Source organism: Jatropha curcas, chromosome 2, assembly GCF_041381405.1.
Source record: "Jatropha curcas cultivar XTBG-Jc1 chromosome 2, XTBG_Jcur_1.0, whole genome shotgun sequence".
Lineage (NCBI taxonomy): Eukaryota > Viridiplantae > Streptophyta > Magnoliopsida > Malpighiales > Euphorbiaceae > Jatropha > Jatropha curcas.
The window spans coordinates 30828726-30842261 of record NC_143152.1 but is presented as its reverse complement, the minus strand read 5'-3'; the positions used below and the strand labels follow the sequence as shown (position 1 = coordinate 30842261).

The following is a 13536-nucleotide window of genomic DNA, read 5'->3' as shown; positions in this document are numbered from 1 at the left end:
CAAACCATTTGATGACTTTACTATTATTATAACAAATAATAATCTATCCTATTCTACAATTTTAACTGTTTTAGTATGTTTCGGTTATTTTATTAGATGAGTTAGTTGATTTATAATAGGAGTGTTCGGTAAGATATATTTATTAGTATATGATATATAAAAGTGGAAACAGAATAAAGACAAGTAACTGTGTAGATATTATAAAAAATTTATAACACGTTTAACATCGAAGAAGATAACATTTCATAAAATATTATCTCAAATTCTAAATGGATGTTTTATTTATGGACACTATAATTAATTAAGATAATGTTTTAATCCAATTAAAATACTAAATATTATTTCAAACACTGTTGTCGTAAAAAAGCTCTAGTATCTAAGACTAACGCTACTAATGTGGTAAAATTTTTATTTCCATTTAATACCTTGAAAAATAGTTATTTTAATCTTAAAAAATAAATTCTCAAATCACAACTTTTTATTTTTTCTTTTTTGGTTAAAATTTACTTGAGAATGCATATAGTCCGTCCACTTCGCTAACATTGTCATAATTTTCTAATTATTAGAACATACAAAAAGAGTTTGATCAAATTAACGTAAATTATTTCAAAATATGTCAATTTTATTCTATTTATTACTATAATTTTTCACTTAATCTAAACTTACTTTCATTCTAATGGAAGCCATGTATATATCAAGTTCACAAAGGTTACAATGTAAGAAAGAAGATCTAATCCTATATATGAAGTGATGGAAATAAAAAAGATGGTACATAAAATAAATGATAATAAATGCACAAAAATAGTAATTAAGATAAAAAAAAAGAGCTTCAAATTCTAAAGTTGAAAAGATTCATCATCTTGCAAAATTTGACTAGCAGCATTCTCTTCCTCATCATCAATCACCAAATATGGATTCCTTTCTATAGGTTGAAAATTGTAGAATATAAATACATAGAAAATGAAGCTTGCACCTTCAGCAAGAGCATTCATAACCCATTCATATCTATAATCAAGAAGAGCTCCAATGGATGAAACTACAACTCTTGTGAAATATAAATATCCAACAACAAATATATAAAATTGCTTGAAGAGGGTTAATTTCTGGAGATTTCTAGTAGCCTTTCCATCCGTTTTCGATGCCTCTCGTAGACTTCGAATCGACCAAATGATCGGGAAAAACACAGCACAACAACAAATTATATCAATCAACAAGAACACTTGATTCCATGTCATCCAATCTTTAGTTGCAGGACCTGTCTCATTAATAACAACATAAGCTATATTTTCCACAACTTGTAAGGGGATTACTATCATTAACACCTTCTTCTCTCTTTCTTGAAGATAGGGTTTCAAGAAAGACCAACCTGTGCCTATCAAGATTATGACGGTAAACAACATTATACCTTTGAAAAATCCAAAAATGTAGAAAGCCACATCCCAACCGTGAGGAGTTCCTGTCTTGCTCACATACAATTTATCTTCAGAAGCACATATCATTTTTAGTGTCTTAACAAGAAGCAATGCTCCCATTATTATATGGATCTTGTCAACTGTTGGTCTTTGTTTTATGCAGGTGAAAACCCAGATACCTAAAAAACATATATATGTAAGAAAGAAGATAAAATAAAGTCTAGGCAATAGGGCTTGGCCTGCAGGTAGGAAATCTTTTATGCCATACCGTAGGTTATACATTTCAGTATGTACATGCATTGAGACCTGAAATTCTGGCTCACAATTTCCGAAAATAAGACTATATTGATCAGGATCATCAATAGCTATGGAACCACTATAAGTTGAATTAACTGTGAGTTCATCAAATTTGAACATGAGTTTCACATACCGGCTAGATAGAACACAAAAGGGTGTTGTGTGTATTGATTCGTTTGTGATTCTTGCAAAGGCAGCATCTTTAGCCAGGAAAAATCCCATTAAAGAATGGGAAAATTCTGCTTTCTGGTGTTTTGGTTTCCATGATGCATCTTTTATGGAAATGTCTACATTACCACCTTCTGCAAAAGCAAATCTCTCAAACAAGATTGTAGAACGAGAGTCATCAACAATGTGTGCGTTCTTGATGTCAGACAAAGTGAAAGGAATGGTTAGGGTCATAAAAAATGCATAAAAAAGTTTGAGTAAAGGGTGATGGCCAGGGAAATGACAAAGTCTCATCATGTGATATAAGTTTAGGTGCAAGAAATTGATTAAACTATACCAGAATGGAAACGCTTAAGATGAAGAACATAAGACCATGCGTGAAGCTTTGTCTATAGAAAATTATTGTTGGATTTACTTGGTTAATAACAGTGGTAAAAGTAAAACAGGAACGCTTTCTCTGCCAAAAATTTGGGGATCAGTCAAAGAACAATCTCAGGACATGTGTTTGGTATTGCATTAACACAACTAAATACTATCATTATAAGATAAAATGAAAAGAAAGAATGTAACTGCTATTATCCATTACAAGGACTAACAAAAAACATAAGAAAAATCCAAAACTACAGTAAAATAATCTCATTCTTGGTTAATTCTAGGATTACTATGGCTAGTAATTGCACCGTCTCCACTGCCTCTGCTTCTACTATTGCCACTGCCACTATCATTATCAATATGATATGGTGCATCCCAAACCTTGATGAGAGCCAACCAAAGTTTTCCGTTAACTCTAAACGACCAGAGCTGTATTACGTCGTTTAGCTTGAACTCTTTCATTTTCACGATTTCTCCATTAGTTTCATCCACTATAGTAAGATTTCTGTCCAAAACTCTGTTCCAACTTGTGGTCAAACAATAGATACCAGAACTTCGCATATTCCATTGCCTTATAACCATCTCAGATTCATGCCCACATGGCTCCATAAGTGTAACATCTACAACCTCGTGTGAATTTAGGCTTATTTTCTCATCCTCTGTTAGAAAGTTAAGATTTTGTATTTGCTTCCATGGAATTTGTAAACGATTTTTATCATAGTCTAGATCAGACTGAAACAATTCTTTCATTATCACTAATTTGGAATCAACCCCTCCTTTACCATCAATTTTTCTCTGCAATTCAGGAGGAGGCGTTGCTACTGATACATTCAACCCAATGCTTTCAAAATTTATTCTTTTCTTACTCTTCTTTGGCTTTTCGGACTTTGCTTTCTGTCCCTTCGATGGCTTTTTAATTCTCTTTACTTTCTTTTCTTCTTCACTGTCTTCACTCTCTAAACGACCTCTCTTTCTCTTGGGTACAAATGCATCAAGAACATCTTTCTTGAAAGATACATTAGTGGCTTCTTCTCTAATTTTCTGCATAAACTTTGTAACAATTATGAATTCAAGCCTCTTCATTACGTTGGCTTCATCCCCTTCTTCTTGTCTAATTTCTTCTACAAGCTTTTCAAAAGACCCACCATCGTCAAGGTAAGGAAACCTTGACATCTTTAACAGTTATAGAAAACCTTGACAAAAGCCAATCAGAAAATATTGTAGTGAATGAAACCTAAGATTAGTGATTAGTGAATGAACCCCTGGACTTACATATATATAATCGGATTAATCCGCGTAAACCTAGAGTAGCTGTTAGTAGTAAGGACTCCTACTCCGTTATGGATCAATTAATGCTGTCAACTATATTGTTTATGCATTTCGTAAATCCCACTTAGGAAAGGATTAAAGTAGGTACATGTTTTTTTTTTTTTTTTTTTTTCTTTATGTGCAAGAAACAAAGAATATGTTTCTTAATTTGCTGAAATATTTCTTGGGATATTTATTGGGTAATGATTTGGCCGAGTTGACTCGGCTTTGAATTGAGTAACGAGTGATTCATGCTTGATCATGTGTCTCTATTTGTCCAGAACTGAAATTTGGTCCCAGGTTTTATTTGACGTATATGTTTTATTTTTTCTTTTTTCAAGGAAAGGAATTGAGACTTTATTAACCTCATAATACTAATTAACAAAATTATTTTTTCCAAATTAATATTTTTAATGATCATTGCATTTATCGTTATTTAAAAATAAAAATTTTTATTAAGTACTATTTAAAAAATTTAATTAACATATGTTATTTATATAATAGTATTAAAAGAAAAGATAATGTATTCAACCTAAAAATATAAAATATATACATCATATATCATAATATATAAAAAATTAATTATATCTTAATTGTCATTTGTTTTAGTAATAAACGCTATCAAGACTTCATTAAACATTAATAGTTATAGCTAACTGCTATACCACTCAACAGCTATCAACAACAACAACAAAGCTGATAAGAATAGCCAAACCAAACTGACCCTTAATAATCCAATAGTGTAAATTGTATCTAGTTCAAGATGTTTTTTTTGGTTCGAGGTGTTTGTTGACACATAGCTCAATACAAACTCCCAACGGTTAAAAAGTTGGAAACATAAATTTCTAGGAGTTTTAATTCCACCATTCGACATGGCTAGCTTACCAATAATCATCACAAGAGCATTTTCCATCCTTGAAATGATGAAATCGATTAGAATCCCTTACAACAATTTCTCTCCCTTCGACAACTGAGAAGTATTTGAATGCTGTGTGACAATCCCCACAAACACGAAGATTCTTAAACACCCTAATCGTTTTCGATTTAGATGTGCTTATAAAACCAAATGCAACAGCAAGTTTTTCACTGTGTTGAAGCAAATATTGCTCTTTTTGCTCCTCCTCGACATCATGAAGAACATGATCTGTGTTAGGAACATAACCTAATTCCTTTATTTTTAGGACCAATTGATCCAGTTCATCATAAATCTGTCTCGCTTGTGAGTGTGAAGTGTCCCCCACATAGAACTTATGCACAATATTTTCCACCTCAATCCAACTACAACCTGCTTCTTTAATCAAATTTCTCTCTTTCATGTTTTTTCTGATCTCTGCCACTTCTTCCCATTGACCAGCTGAAGCATACAAGTTTGACAGAAGGATGTATGTGGCTGGGTCACTTGGTTCCTGTTCAAGAATCATCTTTGCAGCATGTTTCCCAAGATCTATGTTACCATGAACGGTGCAAGCTCCAAGAAAAGTACGCAATACCAGAGCATCGGGCTTGAAAGGCATTGAGTTAATGAACTCCATGGCTTCTTCAAGACACCCTGATCGGCCCAATAAATCAACCATACACGCATAGTGTTCCATCCTTGGAACAATCCCATGTTCCAGATTCATTGACTTGAAGTGTTTCCATCCCTCAGAAGTCAAACCCGAATGACTACAAGCTGATAAAACAGCAATATAAGTGATCTCATTTGGCCTCACACCTGCCTCTAACATTTTGTGGAATATATCCAATGCCCTTGCAGCAAATCCATGTTTTGCAAATCCTGTGACCATTGAAGTCCAAGATATGACATTGCGATCTCCCATCCCATTAAAAACTTGAAAAGCAGATTCAATATCCCCACACCTAGAGTACATAGAGATTGAAGCATTAGAAATGTGAAGGTTTGACTTCAAACCCAATTTCAGTATCTGACCATGGATTTGCTCACCCTTAGCAATTGCACCAATGGTAGATGCTCCACTCAAAAGACTAGCAAACGTAAAAGCATTAACCCCAGTTCCTTTATCCTCAAATTCATTATACAGCTCAAATGCATCTTCAGAATTCAAACTCGTTGCATATGCATCAACAATTGTATAGTGAGAAACCAAATGCTTATCAAATAGAACATCAAAGGCTTTCCTGGCATTTTCCATATTATCACACCGGGCATACATAGAAATAAGAGAATTTCCCACACAATTAACTGATGCAAGCCCTAATTTCACAGCATAGGCAAAGACCTGTTCACCCATACATTGATTGGAAAGGTTTGCACATGCCTTGAGAATGCTAGAAAATGTAACATGGTTCGGTTTGATTTGTCCCTTAATCATTTCCAGGAATAGTTCAACAGCTTCCTTCTCGCACCCTGCACTCTGCATGTACCCAGTGATAATTGCAGTCCAAGACATAATATTTTGGTGTGGCATCCTATCAAACACCTTCCTAGAATCATCCACAGACCCACCTACTGCACACTTCGCATACATGTCCACTAAACTACAACCAACACAAACATCCAAAACCAAGCCTGATTTTATAGCCCAAGAATGCAATTGCTGTCCATATGACAACAATCTCGATTCTGCACATGCTGAAACAACCCCACTTAGCGTATATTCATCTGGTGTATACCCACTCAAAACCATATTTATGAAAAAATCAATAGCATCTCTAAAATAACCCAATTGTTGAAGTCTACTTATCATCAGAGTCCAAGTAACACCATTTCTCTCAGCCATATTATCAAAAACCTTATGTGCAGACACAAAATCACCGCTTCCCCTCACAAACATGTCAATCAAAGCACACCCCACACAGACATGAGAATCAAAATATCCACTTTTTAACAGAGACCCAAAAATTATTTCTCCAAGTGAAAAATTCTCACAATTCGAACAAGCACGAATCACTGCAGTGTAGCAGTACTCATTAGGATAAAACCCACAAGCAAGCATATCAATGTATACCTTTATAGCCTCAAATTCCATTCCGTTATTAGCATAACAAGAAATCAACGCACTCCATGATACCAAATCTCTCTTATTTCCCATACTTTGAAATATACCATCGGCTTTGTCCCATTCACCACATTTTGAGTAGAGGCTAATTAGAGAGTTGAGAATGACAAGGTCAGGCTCGACTCCAGACTGAGTCAAGTAATCATGGACGAGTTTGCCCAATTTGAAGTTATTTGTTCTGATGCAGGATTTAAGGAGAAGTGAGTAGGTGATGAGATCTGGATGAGTCCCTTCTTGGGACATGAGATCAAGGGTTGAGATTGCTTTACGGAGGTGTCCGGCATCGAGGTGGTGGATGAGCCGGTTGTTAAGGGAGTGTAACCGGTTGTGGTGTTTCAAGGCCGTCAATGGTGGAGGAAGATTTTGGCGCGGGAGTTGGTTATTGGGTTCCAGAGAAGGTAGAGGGAGTTTGGCGGGAGATGGAAGAGAGAGGGTTATCATGATTATCTTCTAACGGTCTAACGGTCTGCAGTAGAATTTGAGAATTATATTTTATTTGGTAAAAATATAATTTAACACCATTTGTGTCCTATAATGATTCAAAATAAAGGGAAAAAAAATAGTCCATTTATTTTAAAGAGACGAAATCTATTACTATGGAACTTTGTGTAAGACCTTCAAAGTTAGAAATTTTTATATTTTATTTTAAAAAAAATATATGAATTGAGTTAAATCAATAGAAGCCCAACAATAAAATTTTTAATACAAAAATCAAACATTCAGTTCAATCAATTTAGTCGATTTAATTAAAAATTTTGTTTATTATTTTATTTCTTTCCAAAAAAAAAAGTGTTTGATAACCCAATTTTTTTAATACTTTCAAGCCTAATTAGATTTTAAAAAAAAAAAAAAAAGGAAAGGAAGCTATAAAATTCAAATGTTTGACATTTTGTATTACAATGTAAAAACTCGAACAATAAACTTAGTGAATAATAGTTATTAGAGTTAATACTTATTGCTTCTTTAAGTACTTTTCAGCTTTATATTAATATATGTTTAGACTCTTATTTATAAATTTTAAAAATAAGATGAAAACTATAAAAAAGAAAGGAGGATTATTTCTATTTCTATACCCTAAATCTTCCTCTCAATATTAAAATAATAAAAAAAAACTTTTATATTTCTCTTTCATTTTTCAATGAACTTTAATTTGGAAATACCAAGTAAATATAGTAAATTCAAGCACTTAAATACCTTTTTATGATAATTATTGTTTAGGAAGAGGAAAAATTGCACCAAAATGAAAAAATAGGTCTCATAGAGTGTTCTACATGTATATATAGATATATTGTACTATTCCTTTTGGGCCACACATCCAATGAGTTTGGTGTTATCATTAAATATGCAACACAAATGAGACAAAAGGCCCAAAACATAATAATTACATGTTCTATTGAGTTATTGACGAGTCAAAATTCAAAATAAATTCAAAAAAAAAAAAAAAAAAAAAAAAGGAAAAGAAAAATCAATGTAAAGAATTAATTCTTATCAATAGACTTGGAGACAAGATATTGGTACCACCACCAATAATAGCTAGGCTAAGCATAAATTCGATGGTGATTGGAGAACCATAATGGATGCAATTGCAAGACTTATGTGATATTTTGCTTTTTCTGTAAACTCAATTGGTCAAAAATATAAAAAATTTGATTGAGACATCCAGCGTTTCAGGATTTTTCATACCAAAAATAGATGAGTTTTTATGGCTAGGATCAACAGAATGCAGCACGTGGCTTTATTTAGTGGCTAAAAGCAATATTCTTTACTCCGTTTTGCCTGTCATTTCGAATTTTCTATCCCAATAATATACTATCACGTTGTGTGTGTATATATATAAAATATTTTTTTTTTTCAAAATTAGGAGGTGTAATCTTTTTTTACTATTAAGCATAAATATTTTTTTGTCTTTTTAATAAAATGTACTTTTCTGAAAATTGAATTTGTATTTTTATCAGAAGCTAGATTACTTGGTATCCTAACAAATATCTTATTGATTATATAACAGGTTTTTAATATAATATAATAAAGTTCAAAAACCAAAATGCAACAATATAATTTGATGAAAATAAATTTTATATCTTGAAATTGTGAAAATTTTAAAAGAAAGAAAGAAATTTATCGATTAATTGCTCTTAAATTTGTTTTTTTTTTTTTTTTGAAAACATTTGTTCTTATATTTGTTAAAAAAAACAAAAAGACAAATTAGATGCTTCAATTTTGAGTTTAATTTTGTTAGAATAATGTTGGATTTTTTACCTTTTAGTATTTTTATAAAGAGCCTCTTTTTAACATCAGAGCAATTAATTTATTAATATAACACACTGTATTTAATTTTCTGTGGACCCAACAACAATGCAATAATTTTTTTTAATCACCCAATTGTGAGGATGTCCTTGTCTAGGAAAAATCGTCTAGTCAGCTGTTTTTTTTCAAGTGGGTATGCAAGATTTAAGGGTTCTTGTTTTTTTTTTTTTTTTTTTTTTTTTTTTTTTTTTTGTTATTCTTCTATTTTTAGTACTACTCCATAAAATATAATTTCTTATTTAAGGCAGTGTCGAAAAAAAATTCTGAAAGATAATTAATTAAACCTCTTTCTTATTACTTCTTATGAACCTATTATAAATACAATGTTGAGGAAATAAAATCATTAATAGCAAGAATTACTATGTACATTGTATATTTGGGGCTCACACCATTATTTTGTTTTTCAAAGATTTTGTTGAACCTTTTGCTCTCCTTACATAATATAAAAGAATTTTAAAAAATAAAAGAATTATAAACAGATACTATCAATTTAGTAATATGGCAACCTCAGTTAAAATTAATTCAAAATTAAAAAAATAAATAATATATAGAAGAAGATTAAGAACCCAAGTATAAATGATATATTAGGAAAAACTGCTTAAGCAACCGATCAATTTGTACAAATTTGATTTTTTTTTTTATACGCATAAGCGAACAACTAAAAGTCCTCAACTTATTACTTGCACTTGATATCCTTCCCTCCCTTTCAAGAACAGCTATAGCATTCTATCATACATCATGCAGGTGATTAATTCCTAGAAACAACTCAATTATTTTCTTTATGTATTTTGTATCACATGGAAAAAAAAAAAAAAAATTTCTTGAGAAAGTGACAGAAATTTTGATCAAACATTCATAGTTGGTGAATGTTGATTATTTGGTGTGCTTTCACTAGTAGGCTCTACCCTTCTCATCATAAATGAAGGTTTAAGTGATGGATCATCTTCGTCGTCGTAAATATAAGCAAATCCTCCATGCCTAGTCAAGTCCATGCCTGCCATCTCATCTCCACTTGAGATCCTCAACAACCGCAACTTGTTAAGCCCGTAAAATAGTGGGCCCATTGTCACCGTTACCCATCCCGATATCACTAAGATCTGAATGATCTGAGCGGCTAACAGCTTTCCGCCACCACCCATCAGCAATCCATATGGTCGCCCTAGCTTGTTAGGGTATACCTCATTGACATATTTCTTGGTGGCAAACAACCCTGTAAATAGTAGGCCCCATGCCCCGCAGCCGCCGTGTAATTGGGCGGCTTCTAGTGGATCATCGTACTTAAACTTCTCTGCGAGCTTATTACACCCAATTAAAACCCAAGATGCTACAAAGCCACATACGATTGCTGCCCATGGTTCTACCACTGAACACCCGGAGGTGATTGCAGCAAAACCCCCTAATAAACCATTACAAACGTCAATTACATTCCAATGACCAACTAATAATCTTTTGCTAAATAATGTTGTAAGTGCAGCTGTGCATCCAGCCAATGTGGTAGTGACAGCTGTCCTTCCTACAGCACTCCATTGACCATAATACCCTTCATTTTCCCCATAACTTTTCAAGATTGTTAAAAATGAACCCGGGTTGAACCCGTACCAACCGAACCATAAGAGGAACGAACCGAGCACGACTAACGAAGCACTGTGGCCACGTAAGGCGACGGATCGACCAGACCGGTCGAACCTGCCTATGCGTGGACCTTCAATAAGAGCACCCCATAAGCCAGCTATACCACCAACCATATGAACCACACCTGAACCAGCAAAGTCAATTGCACCGGACCCGAATAGAAGATTGTTATCAGATTTGGACGCACTGGCCCAACCATCAGCAGACCAAACCCAATGAGAAACTATTGGGTAAACAAAACCAGTTAAAAAAGATGAGTATATCAAGTAAGCAACAAACTGGGTTCTTTCTGCAATAGAGCCACTAGTAATACCAGCAGCAGCTATGGCAAAAGCCCATTGATAAAGAAAGAAGCTGTAGTCACCCAAAGGAGAAGGGAAATCATTTAGACCAAAGAAATGGCGACCGATGAAACCATTACTAGGAGTTCCAAAAGCAAAAGCATAGCCAAAGAGATAGTAAGAGAGACCACCAGCAGCAGCATCAAGGACATTAGTTAGCATTATATTCATGGTGTTCTTTGCCCTAACAGAGCCTGCACAGAGCATCGCAAAACCCAGTTGCATGGCAAAGACTAGGTAGGCAGAGAAGAGGAGATAGGTATTGTTAACTGCATAGGATGTGTCTGAAAGCTGGTTGGATATGGTGGTGAACTTGGAGCAGAGGTAAGCAGCGGCGGCAGTGGAGTTTGTGGTGGTGGAGAGGAGAGGGGCTAGCTCTGAGGCTGAGCAGGTAAAAGAATCCATGGTGGAGAATAAAAAGAGATAAATGGCTATGGAAAAGAGAAGACTTTGGTGTTGATGTATATATAGAAGGAAAAAAGAGAGTAAGACGAAGACAAATATATTTAATCATTTTTAAATTTTTGTTTCTTTCTATCATCATTAAATTTTATTCTAAAAGAATTAACATAGTAGTAAATAAAGTTAAATACAAACATGTATGCATATCCACATACGTACATGTGTATATATATACGTATAAATTGATGCAGAAATGTGCAAAGTCAATGGGTCAATGAGTGTGTGCGACTGTGTAATGTAAAGTGGCCTAGATTTGCAGAAGAAAATGAAGAAGAAGATGGGCATGTGATCAATGTTCTGCTATGAAATTGGAGAAAACAAACAAATGAACTGCACACCGTCACCATAAAAAGGATGGTCCCATTTCGAAGGTAGAGATCAATAGAGCTAATAGACAATAAGAATATATTGGAAATACAGAAAACGAAAAATATTTAATTACTGGTGATTTCTATCCACACAATCAAAAACATGCCATAAAGAAATAAAATTGAAGGTTTAGGAATCTTCTGCAGAATGCCTAATCTCATCGTCTTAACCAGATATATATATAACTGAAATTCTTAAAAAGTAAAGTGATTCCTATTTTGTTAGAGTTGAAATTGTAGTAAATATTTATATTATAAAAATATAAAATAATCACTCAATCATTAAACTATTTATTTAATTGTTTATTATCTAAAAACCATTGTTATATGCTCGATGAAAATTAATTAATTATACATCAATAGGTTTAAGTTGACATCATTAATTTTTGGGGGAAAAAATCTCTCTCTATATATAAATTGATTGACATATATATAAACCCAACTCCAAATTATATTCATCTCAGCAAATATACTGTCATACCTCGTTGCTTGCATAATTTTTCATTAGAATAGTTAACCACTTGCAATTATTGATCAATTATAATGCTAATATATATAAAAATAATGATGCATATGATGGAAACATCTAACAATATATATATTTTTTAATTGGTCCCCATCTCCTAAAAGTCTTCCACCCTGCACGAATGGTAGTTATATAATACAAGCTGGCTAAGATTAGATGAGTAATTAGCCTATTTCTTATACTTAATTTGAAACTAATGACATCATGGACAAGCAACACCAATTCACCAGGAGGAATTATTAGTCATAACTCAGAAACCCTCTCTGTTTTGTTTAAAGACCATGTGACCACAGTAAAATATCAAGGATTTATAACTTTCTCGGAAATCAAACATAGAAATAAGGATAAAATTTGACTAGATGCAATGAATCTCTATGAATGAATATTCAAACTCTATGTAATGACTATAATAATCTATATTACCAATAATTTTCACTTGTAATTAAAGGATTTCAAATAGGTAGTTGATAACTTATATGATAAAGTATCAAGCTTTACCAGACTTGTTCACTTCACAGATCCAAAAGACTAACTGTATGTAATTAAAATATACATGCACACGTATATATGGAAACATTTACTGATAAAGTTGTTGTAATTATATAACTTGTGAAGCAGCGAGTCGTTCAAGATAGAGATGATGCAGTTTTTGATTTCTTAAGTTAAGTTCTTGATTGATTTTATCATATAAAAGATCTGTTAGGAATAAAATAGAAGTTTGACTGATTATAGAATTTCTTAGCATAGTCTTTAACCAGCATCTAGTGGTAGATTCTGAATGCAAGATTCCATTTTTCGAATTCAGATGAAAACAACTTTAATATTTGGCTAGATTGTTATAGCTCAGTGATTGAGTGTTTCCCTTGAAGTGCGGGAGTTCAGGAGTTCAAATCTTCTTTTAAAAATTCTAAATCTATTAAAAAAAATGTTTACATGAAATAGAGGTCATTTGGACATTGAAATATATGGAACTAATGAAGGGAGGGATCATAAAATTAAAGAAATCACAAGCATAGCTTGAAACCATATTCTCCCATTTACTAAACATATCTTCCTGAAGATCATATGTAACATAACAAATGCTCCTACTTGCATATCTCAAATGGATGTTCAATCAAAATTTTGTATAGAAAAACAAATAATACAAGACAAATGATACATGACTAATTGAAAACAGATGATGCAACCTATGGCAATTATATTGATACAAGAGTAAAAAATAAGCAAAGGACATGACCTCTCAGTGAAGTTGGAGGCATCCAAGATATAAAATTCATATAACTGACCTCCCTTAATTATATATTGTTTTGTAAATGAAACAATAGT

The 13536-nt window shown here is 32.9% G+C and overlaps 3 protein-coding genes and 1 pseudogene across 4 annotated transcripts; all 4 read right to left on the bottom strand.

Moving 5' to 3' along the window:
* Nucleotides 1–808: 808 nt before the first annotated feature.
* Nucleotides 809–2251, bottom strand: LOC149498604 (protein CANDIDATE G PROTEIN-COUPLED RECEPTOR 7 pseudogene; annotated as a pseudogene).
* Nucleotides 2252–2369: 118 nt separating this feature from the next.
* Nucleotides 2370–3480, bottom strand: LOC149498603 (uncharacterized). The gene has a single exon (XM_089718307.1). It carries the CDS (start codon nucleotides 3420–3422, stop codon nucleotides 2514–2516), a length of 909 nt encoding a protein of 302 aa, XP_089574433.1. The 5' UTR covers nucleotides 3423–3480; the 3' UTR covers nucleotides 2370–2513.
* Nucleotides 3481–4254: 774 nt separating this feature from the next.
* On the bottom strand, nucleotides 4255–11874 carry EMB2261 (Tetratricopeptide repeat (TPR)-like superfamily protein). Of its 2 annotated transcripts, XM_089717609.1 has the most exons (2): nucleotides 11570–11874; nucleotides 4255–6894 (listed from the first exon to the last, which is right to left on the bottom strand). In XM_089717609.1, the coding sequence occupies exons 1-2, from the start codon at nucleotides 11661–11663 to the stop codon at nucleotides 4439–4441; spliced, it is 2550 nt and encodes an 849-aa protein (XP_089573735.1). In that variant the 5' UTR covers nucleotides 11664–11874; the 3' UTR covers nucleotides 4255–4438. The 2 variants fall into 2 exon arrangements, with proteins under 2 accessions (XP_089573735.1, XP_089573734.1); XM_089717608.1 differs by lacking the exon at nucleotides 11570–11874 and having other exon boundaries at nucleotides 4255–7036.
* Nucleotides 9440–11339, bottom strand: AMT1;2 (ammonium transporter 1;2). The gene has a single exon (XM_089717611.1). The coding sequence runs from the start codon at nucleotides 11257–11259 to the stop codon at nucleotides 9727–9729; it is 1533 nt and encodes a 510-aa protein (XP_089573737.1). The 5' UTR covers nucleotides 11260–11339; the 3' UTR covers nucleotides 9440–9726.
* Nucleotides 11875–13536: the final 1662 nt, after the last annotated feature.

Bases quoted from the DNA above. Each gene is read 5' to 3' on its own strand.
- EMB2261 (XM_089717608.1), bottom strand. From the start codon at position 7,018: ATGATAACCCTCTCTCTTCCATCTCCCGCCAAACTCCCTCTACCTTCT.
- LOC149498603 (XM_089718307.1), bottom strand. From the start codon at position 3,422: ATGTCAAGGTTTCCTTACCTTGACGATGGTGGGTCTTTTGAAAAGCTT.